Below are 15,211 nucleotides of genomic sequence, written 5' to 3'. Positions count from 1 at the left end.
TTGCTGTCTTTTAATAAGTGAAGTAAACCAATTAGTCCTTAAACATATAAATATTAGTTACACTACATTCTGTTGTCTAAATGAAAGCAAGTATTCTATGGCAAAAATTGCTTATTTCTGCAGAATTTTTCATCGTTTTAGAATACTATGTATAATTGCAGATTTCCTTTTTGTTGAACAGCTTATGATACTGTGTCACTGGCCCTATGCTGCCCTATATCTAGTGGTTATTCGTTATTTCTGAATTTGTGTTCTGGCAGATAAGCTACGCATTTCTAGATGTATTTAGGGTAGGTCTGCACCCTAAATAATAAATAACAATACTAATATTTACCACTTGCATGCACTGTTAACATTATATTCTCACAACACACTGAGAGATGAAGTTAGGGAGATAATGAATGCGGGTAGTATTATCATTCCCATTTTATTGCTTCAGAAATTGGAAAAAGAGATGACACAACTTGCTCAAGGCTGCAAAGAAAGTCACTGATAGCGACTAAATTAGAATTCATCACTTCACAGCTTCTACTTACCCCAGCTATTAGATAATACAACTTCCGCAAAGAGCCGTTCTCTAGTTACAGCAATCCTTTCTGTATCTGATCGCACTGAAGAGATAATGTGATTGATTCATTTCAAGTGTGTGCTGCCGGTCAAGACCCTGCACATACTTTGATCATGTTCTTCAATTTACATGTGCCAATAGCCCTACTAAAATTAGTCCTGTACAGAACACTGTGCCTGGGTGTCTTTGGTGATTTTGTAGTATTTGGGAATCTTTAAAAAAGAGAGGGCATACGTTCTTCTTTCTCTTAGTCTCAGATCAATGTCTTGAAGGAAAGGAAATCATCAGGAGTGTGATACTGTATTGCTTGAAAAATTATTTTATTAATTCACTGTATTAAAACTGATTAACTCTGCTAGCTGGTATTTATTCTACTTCAGTATTAAATATACATAGAAGTGCTGTTTCAACAACAACGAAGTGACTGACCCAGGCCCAAAGAAACTGCAATTTTAAAAATTTGAAGTATCATAAAAAATAACACACTCAAAGTGAATATATTCTATTTCCCATAAATGGAATAGGATAGCAAGAAAGTATCAGTAGGAGATAATGTCATTTCTAAGTCTAAGTGAATGATGTAACAATACTTTTGCAAACTAACAAGACACAGGAACTCACAGTCTATAAAAGGAGGCTGAAACCATCAGCATTCACAAATCACTTCTTGTAGTTTCACCTGCCATTTAAGGAAGTCCTGCACTAAATAATCCTCCAACGTGATTTATAACAGACTTGAATGCACTCCAGAATGTCTATGAGTCATAGCTCATTTCACTTGTAGAAATGTTAAAACTTATTAAGGTATATTACAATACGCAGCTTTGGTAAGTGAATTGTTGATCCTCTGGAAGAAGTTTGCAATGAGGTAATGCAGTAATGGTTTGTGCTATTCATCACACATTCTTTCTGGTGATGTGGCCGCACATTGGCAGGTTTCTTTCTTATTTATGCACAAGACATTTCTGTAGAATGCAAAATTTTTGCTTTCAGCCTGCCTTTTAATACACATGCAAAATGAATGAAGTCATTTCAGAAAGAGAAGAAAAGGAAATCTAGCATTTATAATACTGCTAAAAACACTGCTTGCATGCTATTATTGAAGCAGAGAGAATAGGTAGAAGAGCCGGTAAAACATTTCACAATGTCCACACCCTGACCTATAAAGGTTTCTAAAGTTTTGCTGGGAGATGCCTGTTCCTGTATATGAATCATTCAGAAAAGGGAAGTATCTATAAACAGGGAAGCAAGGAAAGAATAATGCTTGAGAGGCCTGCACCCCCTCTGTCCTCCCCAAGTCCTGAATTATACAGCAAAAGCATCTTAATTATTAACTCTACTTGTACATTTGGCTTTGTGAAATCACAAATAATTTTTTATTATTTGTTGCTTCCTCGTAATTCCTTCCTCAGTAAAATTTTTCATTTCTTTTCAAGTTGTATTTTTATAATATTTTTAATTGTATGGCTATACTGAAATGACCTACTTGAGCCACACATGTAGGGGCTGCCATAAAAGAGTTGTTTGCAAAAATATCACATTAAACATAAGCATCAATATATTACAGTTTGGACTGCCCTTATGATAGAAGCTCATAGTACTAGACATGACCTAATGGTGAAACAGGTGCCTGGCTGCTTCTTCTGGACATATTAATTTGCCTTTTGAAAGTCTGAATATGCATCAGAAGCTTAAAGGCATAAAATCATAACATCAGCTGTGGTAAAGACACTTTCAATAACTATCTAGACTTCAGGGGTAAATTTTTTTGCTTTCCAATGTCCTAAGGCCAAGTCAGAAGGAGTTTATTTGATAGGCTGTTATTAGGCTCGATAGAAAGCAACAGAAATGAGGAATATAATTTGAGAAAAATGTATTTCAATTTAGAGGAATAATTATTTGGAGCAGGCAGGGAAAAGAAGAAGAAACAAACAAGCTGGAGTAGCTGACAAACTAGACAGCACTTCTTTAGAATAGAAGTTAATAGTCTGCTACTTTTAGAGAAAAAGTACCCGCTTTGGCTCATCTATACCCCTGAATCATGCATACAAGAAATTAAAGCATAAAATGCATAAAACAAATACACTGGAAGCAACTCTTGCCAGAGCAATTTCAAAGAAGGAAATACGTAATGTTGCTGCAAGTAGACAGAAATTGTGATTTTAAAGTTACCAGTGCAGGAAAACCAACACTTTTTCATTCCTTATTAGTGAGACAAATTACCAATTTTTGGAGGCCATTTCAGTGCCCAGGCTCTGTTGCTTAGTTAATCTCACCACAGAAAAGTCCCAAGTCAGTTACCAAGGCATTTTGTGAATGGACGTGTCCCACTAGAAATACCATAGCTACTACGCAGAAAAAAAGCTTAAAAACAAACCCAAATAAACCTTTTCTTTAATGTCTAGAGTTTACTGCTGTCTAAAAATTAAGATACCCAAGCATCAGTCATAAAGAAAGGGGCATAATTCGAAGGGATAATGAACATTCCTGTCCTCAAAAATTCAGCTTTCAAGATTTAGAAAGATAGATAATACTTGTGGCCATTGCTTACAAACTCACTGCCATACACAATGCTAAACTCTTGTAATTACAGCTTGTGGCTGTGAAGATAAACATTACTCTAAACATTTGGTCACAAGAGTTATGCAAAAAAATTTTCTTCTGGATATAGGACCAGAAAAGTAAGTAATATGTGAAATTTTTTAATATAATATGTGAATTTCATTAACCATGTTCAGGTTCCAGGATGGATTCTCCCATTGTAGCAAATAATACATAGATTTGTACACATAACTCTTTTAAGAAGGCATGTGGTGGCCTCTAGTGACAAACAGGTATATACACATTATGCTTCTGCCCCAAATGGCATGCAAATGGACTGCTATGACTAAGCATTACCACAGGAACCACTCCTTTCGATATCTCTGCCTTCTGTGAGACTCTTAAGGCTAGTGAACAATTTTTAACTGGAAATTTCTGTTGAAGTATTTGTGTAATGGACATTCCTAAAAGTGCACAATTTTCTCAAGGGGAGTACTGAGATGTATTTTCGGCCTGTTTTCATTCTTTTGGGGTTTTTTTTGATACCTGATTGCCTGACACAGATCCTGAAGCTGGGATAGTACTTCAGGTTCCTTCTCCTTACAAAGGAAGCAACCCATAGTTTGCTCCTGCTTCTACAAATACTCAGAGAGGGGATGCCATGTGGTCACCAGAATGTACTGAAAGGATGATTTACCAGAGTGGTCCCCAAACACAAAGCTGCAGTCATGCAACTACCCAGGCAACTCCTGACAGTTATGAGTCCAATTATACCCTTGAAAAAAAATTAAGTTTTTCTCCTGTTTTGGGGGTTCCAAGCGTGATAGAAGTCAGGTCCCTGAAACCACCAGAATTATGTTTTTTTAAAAGCTAGCGAAAAAAATCTACACAAATGTGAATACATGCAATACAGTGTGTTTGTACATATCTTTTATGGCGTACTATCAGTGTGTGCATATATTTGCACAGGATCATGAAAATTGTATTTGCTTACTGAATCATATCAATGTGTAATATTTTCTCATAGATAGTGAACTATTCCAGCATTATGGAACTGAGAAAACCAGTAAGCTGAAATATTCTCCAGCTTACTGGTTTTCTCACTCCACTGACACCTCAGATGCACATAATTTTTACAAGGGAAAAAGATCTGCCTGGTAGTCTTTTAGATTATATTAGAGCTGATATTAATGATACTTTTAGGGGAGAAAAAAGAGAAAGTTCATTTGTATGGCCTGGAGCTGTTATTGTTGGGACTGAAATCCGATTGTATTTGAGGAGAGCAGCTAAGACAGGAAAGGCAGCTCCTGACTTTCATTTTCAACCTGTGGTTGGGGAAGGATGTAACCAACACATTGTCTTATGCACCACTCCAAGATCTGGAACACTTCTTTAAGTATCATGCTATTTAAAGTAATATTTTAAATTTACCTCTCTGGTCAAAAGCTCAAAGCAGAAAGAAATAAGGTGCAGTGATTTGATGATTAAGATATTTTCATTGGACAAAAGATAAAAAGGAGAGGGAAATGAGGAAAAAATATATATGTGAGGAAGACATTGTAAGACCTTGTGCTGCAAATGTTCAGGGCTTAAGTGAATCCAGTTGAGTTAGGGACATCATCTGGACCTTTCTCTCATCTGATCACATTCAGCAAAACACAAAACATCTTTTTTTACTGTTTGGAGAGAGCAGTCTTCAAGGGTGCAGCATTTGCATTAACAAATGATGCAAAGATAGTTTGTTTTCAGGGTGGAGAATTGTCCTAAGTACTTTTTTTTACTCACTCAGAAAAATCTTAATTTAAAATCTGCTATTGGCTCACATCTACATTAAAAATTGACTCTGATTTTCCTCTGAAAGCTCATCTTACAACTGTTCCCTTGGTTGTAAACCAGTTGTATGGCATAAATCAGGAAGTAACTTCTTCTTGCAAGCAGGTTAAGAAGAGAAGGAGGGGAATTTCTCAGACACAGAAATATTGAATACTGGAATACGGCTGGAATATTGGACAAGGAATTTCTCTTCCTTGAATGCACTTTGTACAGTGGAAGTCCTTTCAGGACTGTATTGTAAGAGATCTTTCAGATTCAAATTCTTATGACACGAAATCCAAACTGAGATCAGCAACATAGTTACAGGGACTAATAAAAGGGCATTGGATTTCACTCTAGAATGGATCATCACTAAAGACTGAACTAAAAGACTTTTCTTTATTTAAATCTTTAAGTCAGCCAAAAGAAAAGCATATGTTCCACCTAAAGGCAGCATAAATGCAGAACCAAAGCTGGGTGTGTCTTTTTTCCTTGAAGTCTCAAGATTGGTTACCAATGACTGGTTAGTAAAGGTGAGTAATACTAAATGGCATGAACATGTTATCATAACCCTGCATGACTTATCTTCATTGCTCTTTAATATACATTAAACTTCTGTCACACAGGTGAGATTTCTTCATGAAATGAAACAATTTATTAGTGTTGCTATGATTGTTTTATTATGACTACACACAAACCATTCCGACCGAGCACGTCACTGAAAGGAAGTGTTACGCATGAATCCACGTGCTACAAGACTGTCTTCTATAGAGTATTCACAACTGAGTCTTGAGTTGGAAGCTGCACTGCTGAACTAAAGTATCAGCAAAGTGTTAACAGCACTTCTTTAACATTGATCAAAACTGCAGATATCAGATAATATATTTTTGCGTTGCTCAACATCTATTTAAATAACTCACTGTTACAAGTGATAAAATTTTTTTAAAAAAAAAAAAAGGCAGCCCATATTCTTCCAGATAATATCTGGACATAGTTCAAGAGGTAGTGGAGGTGGACGACCACTCCCAACTGAAAGCTGTACAGCTTTGTAGAGGTGAGCCATGACGAGCCACTTGCCCTTCAGCCAGTCTATGGGCCTTGCCTTTGTTTCATTTACTGGTATAGACATAGTCTTTGGTGCTCACTCTTGCAATTTACAGTGATTTATACAACCATTCAAGATCTATTGCATGAAAAAGACTGTATTGAAGCAAAAAATAGGAGCAAAACCCACCTCTGGTGTGAACAATACCTATCCTGATCTTAGTAAATATTCTTGCAAATATTCCAGCTTATTTTTTGCAATAGAAGCATATATAAAATGATAAGACCAGAGAAATTGTCAGTAAACAATTTGGAGAAGGAAAAAAAAAGAACGCTAAGAAAATTCAGCCCAACATCTTTTCGTACTAGGTCTGCATGATGCTATTGCTCTGTGCTTCCAATTGCATACGCCTTGAACATTTTTGCTTAATAGTCAGGAGGATTCTGGAAGAAAAATAATTGTTGAAGGTTCAGCTTGACCTAAAGTAGCAGAGCCAGAACACAAGGCAAATGCCTGACCTAATCCTGATGGCCACTTTAATTCAGATCACTGTATAAAGTGAAGTTAGAGAAAAGTTTAGAAATTTTTATGTATCAGTGAATTTTATTTCTCTATCAATCTGAAATGCATTTTTGTGTTATTCTTACATTTCTAAATAGTATCCAGCTTCTGTAAATTTCAAACACCTGACATTAATTTAACAACACATGAAATTAGCTTTTGGTATTTAAACTATGTAGCTGCTTCTCCATATGGAGCTGGGATAGTTGTGAATACAAAGATTAGGAATTTGACCCACAAAAGCCAATCTAGACTTTCAATTACATCTTTTTGCATTTATAGGCAAACATGAAAGCTAACAAATAACCTTTGTCATTTGCTCAATAAAAGAAAAAATGGGATCTTCAAGTGATGTTTAGAAAAAATACCATCAAGGTAACATGGAAACTAATTTTAATAAATACTAAGACGACAAAGCAGAATGTTTACTCTTAAATAGACTATCATAAAATACTGTCAGAGATCTAGGCAGTGAAATATATAGGCAAGAGATGTGACTGTAGCAGGATCTCTTGCTGTATTCCTCTTACAGCTTTAAAGATGTAAGCTCTGCCCCTACTAACATAATCGATTCTTACTCAGTCTGAATATTTTTAATGAAGTAAAGATGACCCGCCTTGAGTTTCTATAGTGACAGTCCAAATGATATGGCTAGTGTACTTTGGTTTCAACTGTCGTAAATGTTTTTCATTATCAGTCACACCCAAAGAAGTTCAAGGTCCAAAGACAATTCACAGCATCCTCCTGCAAAAAAGTTCTGCCCTGAACGCTGATCACTTTGGTTTAGAAGATGCGTATTTTCAGAATAGCTAAGTACAACAGCTTAACTCTTTGCCTTGATCCAATACTATTTAGACTAATCTGTAGCACAGTAACTTAAAAAACTTAGCAGTACTGATTCCCTAATATCCCAGGTTAGGTATTCTCAGAAAACTGAAGATGCTTCCAATATACAGTTTAATGCCTCCAAAGCTTAGTGTCTCACCAATTTCCTTGCCCCAAGGTTGAAGATCAGTATGTACAGCAGCTGTTTTCACTAATACAAGCAATATGCGTTAATTGTTCTACCAGACTAGTTGTACATGAATAATACACTAAAGTACTGCCAGTGCAATGCCCCAAGGAACTACACCTACATACTGTCCCAATGCACACCTGCTACCTGCTTTTCTGCAGCACTAACAACGCCCTCAGCAATCAGTTTCTTCCCTTGCTTTCCATTTTATCTGTATCAAAACTATTCACCATAGTCAGTTTAGGAACCTCAGTACGATTAGAAGCAGGATTGTTGGGTTTCTTCATGCACTGAACAAAGGCAGCTGGTTTCCTGTTAATGAACATAACACCCAGGTTTGTGACAGAACACCCAGCAGTGGAACTCGTTAGCTGGTAGTCTCTTTGTCTAGAATATTGACAAGGCAGGAGGGATACTTGTTTTGCTTTAACTTCAGCCACACAGGAGGGCTGGAAGCTAGTTATGCTGGAAGCTTGATCTCAACACCTCCTGTCACTCTATGGACCTCAGCATCTCATATGTGAAATAAAGTGGGCAATGAAGATTTCCAATATTCTTGTTTATTTATGGATAAAGCAATACTGTTTCTGCTTAATTTCAACTGTATTGAAAGCTAGAGTTCAACTTGTAGCGGTTTTCTAATACTAAATGAATGCATATTCAATGCAAGCTAACTATAACAACATTCACTTTCCAATTACAGTATGAATATTGTTTTGTGCTTATTATAAAATGAATTAACATGGCAGTTACAGATGCCCCCTTTCTAATAATTTACACACTGTTTTAGACCGTCTTGAGGCCCAAACTATTGCTTACTCAATAGAAATATATACTTGATTGCAAATATAAATATTTTAAGTCTCTTGTCACATATAGTCAACTCATTTTAATTTCTTACACTGCACATGGTAAGAATCTACTTGTTTGTTCAAAAGGACTATAGAGAGTATGGCTGCAGGTATACTGTTATAAATGATTCAACAGTTCATTTGTGTTTTATCTTTTATTCAAAATAATAACAAAGCAAGCCAAACTACCTGGGGAGTTTTTCTCAAATACAGATGAACAGATGAAAAGCCCTTTACATTATAGGGAGTGTGGGGGCAATATGCTGTGTGCTATTTGTGCTGACACCAGTTACATTATGTGTCAACAGAGGTGGGGTTTATAACTATTGTGCTTCCTCTTTGAAACACAGTATAAAGGTTTACAGAGCATACATTGCTTTTCACTTCAGCTGCTCTCTATCTGTGCAGATTTAGCTGTTTCATTTTAGAAGACGAAGAACACAAATGGCGTTCTCTAACCGAAGCTTTCAGTGGGGTACAAGCACCCGCTTCCAACCTACTGCACCCAGTGTCAGTGGCTTAACCTCCAGGAAAATGGCTATCCAAAAGATTCAGGCACCTAGCGTCTATGGGGGAGCTGGTGGCTATGGCACCCGCATATCTACCACCACCAACTATGGACAAGGCTTCGGTGGGAACTTCCAGCTTAATCTTACTGGTAATGATGTGCTGCTCACTGGCAATGAAAAATCAACTATGCAAAATCTAAATGACCGTTTGGCTTCGTATCTGGAGAAGGTGCGTTCTCTAGAAAAGGCAAACTCCCTGATTGAAAAGCAGATCAAGGAGTGGTATGAGAAGAACACCACAGACATAAGGCATGACTATAGCTCATACTTTAAAACAATTGAAGATCTCCAAAATAAGGTAAGATATCATATAGCCATCTATAAATATATTAATTGCAATTATCGGGGAGATAGATAGTAATCTACTGCAGAAAATGTACTTTTCCAAATTGCAATTGTCTCAGCTAAGAAAAATAAATGTTTTATTTTGATCAAATACAAATTAGTGACAGAATTTACATAATTTGTAATACTAGATACGTGTCTGCAGATGTGAGTAATCTCATACATGAAAAATCTTTGAATCAAAATTAATTAATTCTATTCTATTTGCCTTAGGCAATTTTAATTAGTGAAAATACTGATGGTAATTTACATATTTAAATATAATATAGCACCTGTGGATTTCAAAGTGGTTTTTTAGAAAAAGACTGACAAATGCTCAGAAAAAATAATAGATCACTACTTGAAATAGTAAATTACCACTATAAACAATAAAATATTCCCACAGCAATCAGCTGAGAGATTTGTCAAATTATGTTTCCAGTGAACTTCCTTAAATCTTTCCCCTCTTACTTTTCACCAGTTCTATTTCCCATCCTTTAAAAGCAGATCCTTTCCAGAGAGCAACTATCCCAACTATTTTATATACCTATTTTACGACAGGATAATTTGCCTTTTGGAAAACCTTAATTCCTTCTATGCACTTCAAAGGGAACTTAGCTTATGACTAATAGACACATAAAGTTAAGCAAGATGAAGCCCATATACAGTATTAATTTCCAGAAACGGATCAAGCGTGCATTTATGTGCAAAGACTCATCGCTTTTCAACCATTCCTTTTTAGATTGGTGCTGCACAGTTGGAAAATGCAAGGCTTGTCCTGCAGATTGACAATGCCAAACTGGCTGCTGATGATTTTAGACTGAAGTAAGTTCCATGATAAGTTTCATAAATTCTCTTCCATGCTCCTCTTATTCATGAAAGCTTCTAGTTATTAGTATCAAAGCTGAGAAGTAAACATTTTCTAGCATAAAATTTAATACAAAGAAAAATTTTACAACTAAGGCTGTAGGAGTTACCGATTCTGACAGTTACATCAAATAGTTGCATTTTCATGATGACAAAACAAACCTTATTTTACAGGTATGAGAATGAACACCTGCTCAGGCAAAGTGTCGAGAGTGACATTAACGGACTGATGCAAGTTCGTGATGACTTGACTTTGACAAAATCTGATTTGGAGTCACAGGTTGAAAGTGTGAATGAAGAACTAGCTTTTCTTAAGAAGAATCACGAGGAGGTGAGAGCAGCCGAACACTGTCAGGGAGTAGCATACATAAACTCAGCCTCACTAGGAATAATAAAATCTTCATAGTTAATCTGAAAGAATATTATGGTGGCATTCAGCCCCAGATTAGCACATCAAAATTTAGGTACCTATTCATATGTTATCTGTGTGAATGCGCCTATGGTTCTATTGACTGAGAGACAGTCAATAAAACAGACACAGCAGGAGAGGGATTCAGCTCACTGCAGAGCAAACACCTATTGGCTGGTCAGCTGGGACACCCTCTGGTCTCTACTGGTTGTAACAGGAGTTCTGGCTCATGGAGAGATACCTACAAGTTAGATATGTGTACTGGGTATCTCCTAGGAGTCTAAGCTCAAACTTAACCTCACCCTTAGCATTACATTTATAGTTTCAAAGACCTACAAAGATAAGAATGTTAGACAACCATTGTTTGTTTCCCCTTTTCAAATAAAAACACAAACTGAAATCCTAATTTCAAATTGTTAAATGCTAAAATAATCTCAATTATGGCATATGCCCAAGCTTTCCTCTTAGTGTCATACTATCAACTTCAAAAGTGTAAATTGCTTGTCACATTGCAGAAAATATGTTTTTTAAGCACTGTATTAGAAAGATCCAACCTAGAAAAATAGCTAACCTAGCCACCCACTTAAAACTGTGCTGTGCAGCACTGAAGCATTTGTATTGTTTCTGGAAGCAGTATAACTGTGTGTGGCACTAACTGACATCCAAGCTATTAGGCATCAAAGGCTGAACAGCTCCAGAAACTAAGGAGTGAAGGTTTTCTTTAAGAATAATTTGTGGTTAGGAGTTGCTAACCCACAAAAGTATACAAAAGGGAACCATGACTTCTACACTCATTCCATAGATCTGGTCCTGAGGAAATAATGTTTTTATAATATGTTTTTCTATGATATAGCATTTATTGCTACAAAATAAGTAAAATGTTCTAACATGAGGTGCACTAAACAGTATTCACAAGGTGATTAAGTTTTCTTGCCCTGAGGTGCTATTTAAGAATTACTTCTATGTCTGTAGATTTTGAATTTGCTTCCAGTATTGAGGACTGAAAGTTCCCTGTAGCTGATGCTAGTACAATCCTCATTGCTGTAGGACGTTGACAGACTGCGCAAACAGGTGGGCGGCTCAGTTAATGTAGAGGTGGATGCTGCTCCAAGAATTGACCTTGCAACTATTATGGAAAACATGAGACAGCAATATGAAGAAATGGCAGGAAAGAACCACCAAGAAGCCAAAGAACAATTTGAAAAGCAGGTATGGTCAATTACTTAAACATCAGCCAGAACCTCAGTCATGTCTAGTTGCAGTTTACAGTCCCTCCATTTTTGCATTTCAGACAGATGAACTGAACCGGGAAGTTGCAATCAATGTTGAACAACTGCAAGCCCAAAGGAGAGAAATCACCGACCGGAGACAGATCTTTCAGGGTCTGGAGCTAGAATTACAGTCCCAGCTTAACATGGTAAATAATAAAGAGTACTTGAAATAAGGACTGTGTTTAGTAGACAGTTACACAGATAAATATAGAAACTGAGAGGCTTTTCAATCAAAATGTTATTTTAACACAAAAATGTATCCTCTTGAATAATACATCTCTGTTCTTTCCATCGGCTGTAGAAAAAGTCTTTAGAAGACACTCTGGCTGAAACTGAAGCACATTATAGTTATCAGCTAACCCAAATACAGGAAGCAGTTGCCAATTTAGAGGCTCAACTGAGGCAACTCCGAGCTGACATGGAGGGTCAGAATAACGAGTACAGTATATTGCTGGGTATCAAGACTCGTTTGGAAATGGAGATCGCCACATACCGCCGTCTGCTGGAAGGAGAGGACAGTGGGTGAGAAAATACACGCACTTTACTTGTCGCTTTAGTTCCATTGCAAATACTGTCTATATTCACGGAAGGGGAAAGTGTAAAATCTGCCACTTTCCAACTGGTTGCCAGTTGTCCCTGGTTGTCAGGGGGCTGGGTACCCGGAGAACAACTGGTCTTATTATCAAAGATTGAGGCAAAGAAGGAATCAAATATCTCATCTATGGAGACAGACTTCTATGAAAGTGAGGCAAGCAGAGAGTGGTATTTGCCCCCAAGATTCTGCCTGTTCAGCTGTTCTGGCTCAGGAACTAGATTGGGCGTATCTGCATGAGCTGAAGTTATAGCATTGCAGAAATGAGTCTGCAGATTAATTTCACCTATAGCTTATGCTTAGCAAGTTTTACTTTAACAGAGAAAACTCATTTAAACACCTGGTTAAATGTCTTGATGAAAGGACATTACCTGACTTGATTAAATGTACAGGAAACATACAAGGATGTTTCTTCAACATGTTAAGTGCCATATATTTATATTTTTTAATTTATAATTTCAACAGACATTTCCAAGTGGATGTATCTACAGCAGAGCTTGAAAAAGGTATGTCACACCAACTTCCTTATTTTTTGATGGCCTATGGAAATGTTATGGAACTAAGTAGCCTGATATAAAACAACACAGTTCAGAGCAAAGTGGTATCTTACATCAGGAAAGCAATCAACTGTATGAATAGATAAACTACAGGGATTATACAAAGCCTGGTTTTATGTATATAATTCAGGCGCCCAAAGTAAAACCACAGACTCCTCAAAGAACCAAGAGAACAACAGAGAATTATTGAATTACTCTCTGGAGGACTTCAGAAGCATCTGCTTCTCTCCACTGACTACACAGGGAGACTAGGCTCCTAAATAAAGTATCTAGTTTAATAGCAAAAATATACATTTCATGTAAGACTATTCCCAGGTTTTAGGTCTACACGTTTGTGCTAAACTGAAGTAAAACTATCAGGAGGGATAGAGAGTTATTCAACACAATGTCCACTCTAGTATTATGTGTAACATACAGGATGTTCAAAGGAAGAGAAACCATATCCTGTATACCCCAAAAGTTATTTCACAGTAACTGTGCATTGAAAAGATTCCTTTATCTATTTTCTCATTGGTGGAATTGCTGCTAGTAGTACAGTAATATTATTCTGTCAATATACCTTGCATTTAGTTAATTCTCTGTTCAATTTCATTACCAGAATCAAGTAAAATTAAGAAGATCAAGACAATTGTTGAAGAAGTGGTTGATGGCAAGGTTGTCTCCTCTCAGACCAAAGAGATTGAAGAGAAGCTGTAAATGACACCAGCAGAGAGGAGACAGCCTCTGAGCTTCTTGGAGCTGATGCCAAAACTAAAAGTCTAAATTTTATAAAGAATCCAATCTAATTCTCCCTAAAACCCAGAAGGGTTGAAAAATGCCAAATTATCAAACCTCAAACAATCTTTTTCTTCTTCTTCTTCTTTTTTTTTTTTTTGTGGGGGAGTGTTAATAAAAATCAGTAAGTTACAAAGTACAAGATTTTGGGTTTAGTTACACAGTCACTAAATACCTTGATGAAAAAAAAAACAAATCAGCCTGTCATAAATGTCATAATGTAAGAGTATTTGTTTTTGAAAATGCATTAAAATGTTGATTCAGTGCATCTTTTCTGAACTTGAACTACTATTCAAATGTAATGCAGTTTCACTTGAATAAAAACTGATTTTCAAAAAAATAAGTGTCAATTTGCATTTCATAATAAATTAAAATGAATAAATAAATTGAAGAAGCCTATTTATTATTTTTTCACTCTCTGTGAATGTTTATATCACCAGGGACTATAGCAATCAAAGACATTTTATCAATAAAAATATATTTTGCCTTTCAGTTCAGAAATAAAAAGACCACCATCTCTAATAAACCTTTTTCTACCAACAACTGCACGTACCCTTTCCCATACAGTATAAGTCTCCTATGCCACACCCAGACCTTCAGTCCAAGGAGTCTACATTTTCCTCTTGACAACATAAACACAAAAAACTCTTCCTTTTGAAATCTCACCTGTCCAGTGTATTATTTACTCTACATAAACAGCTGCCAAAGAAAATAATCCTTTGCTTTCACTATCATGAGTCACTGATTCAAGGCTATCAATTCATTTCTACATAAATGCTTTACTTAAACCTTTGATCTACTGCTCATAATACATTTCTGCCCAAAAAAGCACCCATGCTGCTGGATGTAGACAAATTAAAAATGAATACATTTTAGTTGACAAATCCAATGATATAATTAAGCCAGGACAAAGAAAAAACAATTTTCTGTTTACCAAAATAACTTCAAAAGAAAAGTATATTGGTTTTGAAGGGTTTCCATGCCTAAACCTGCAACCAGAAGAGCTATATTTGATCTTTAGATTTATATTATAAAAAGCACAAAATACAGAAATAATTTTCCTTATTTTGAGACAATAGCAAACTACTTAGATAAAACAATGGTCAGTTTTCAGCTCAGAAGTATAAACTGTTGGTATAGGCTATGCATATTACACAGAGATCTTTCAACGATGAAAGGTTTAGGGCAGAAAACACAATTACAATTTATATTCAGTATAATCAAGTATATTTATGTTTTCATATTAATGATCAACCTGCAGGTCACTGAATGTCCATATGCCTCTTCATACACTTTTGTTCATCACTTTTCTTACTTCTTATTAAACATACAGGAAGCACTAATCTGGCAGAGGTTCATGCCAGAAAAGTATTATGAAAAGAAACACATTTTTGACATGCACACTGGGAATTATGATATGAAAGGGATCACTCCACTGACTGAAGCATACTTCTA

The 15,211-nt window shown here is 36.2% G+C and overlaps 1 protein-coding gene and 1 long non-coding RNA gene across 4 annotated transcripts in view; one reads left to right on the top strand and one right to left on the bottom strand.

The window, feature by feature from the left end:
- LOC142091998 (uncharacterized) overlaps positions 1-15,211 on the bottom strand; it is a 167,679-nt gene that overhangs the window by 132,896 nt on the left and 19,572 nt on the right. The gene's annotated exons all lie outside the window — the stretch shown is intronic.
- On the top strand, positions 8,838-14,376 carry LOC142091987 (keratin, type I cytoskeletal 20-like). Of its 3 annotated transcripts, none has more exons than XM_075171652.1 (8): positions 8,838-9,260; positions 10,029-10,111; positions 10,328-10,484; positions 11,610-11,771; positions 11,854-11,979; positions 12,135-12,351; positions 12,917-12,931; positions 13,581-14,376. In XM_075171652.1, the coding sequence occupies exons 1-8, from the start codon at positions 8,838-8,840 to the stop codon at positions 13,676-13,678; spliced, it is 1,281 nt and encodes a 426-aa protein (XP_075027753.1). In that variant the 3' UTR covers positions 13,679-14,376. The 3 variants fall into 3 exon arrangements, with proteins under 3 accessions (XP_075027753.1, XP_075027752.1, XP_075027751.1); XM_075171651.1 differs by lacking the exon at positions 12,917-12,931 and adding an exon at positions 12,499-12,546 and having other exon boundaries at positions 13,584-14,376; XM_075171650.1 differs by having other exon boundaries at positions 12,135-12,355; positions 12,891-12,931.

Source organism: Calonectris borealis, chromosome 22 (assembly GCF_964195595.1).
Source record: "Calonectris borealis chromosome 22, bCalBor7.hap1.2, whole genome shotgun sequence".
Lineage (NCBI taxonomy): Eukaryota > Metazoa > Chordata > Aves > Procellariiformes > Procellariidae > Calonectris > Calonectris borealis.
Note: the sequence above shows the minus strand (reverse complement) of the source record. Positions and strands in the feature narration are given on the sequence as shown.

Coding starts and splice junctions, on each gene's coding strand:
- LOC142091987 (XM_075171651.1), top strand. CDS start 8,838: ATGGCGTTCTCTAACCGAAGCTTTCAGTGGGGTACAAGCACCCGCTTC. Junction 10,112..10,327: donor GCTGATGATTTTAGACTGAA/GTAAGTTCCATG, acceptor CTTATTTTACAG/GTATGAGAATGAACACCTGC. Junction 10,485..11,609: donor TTAAGAAGAATCACGAGGAG/GTGAGAGCAGCC, acceptor TCATTGCTGTAG/GACGTTGACAGACTGCGCAA.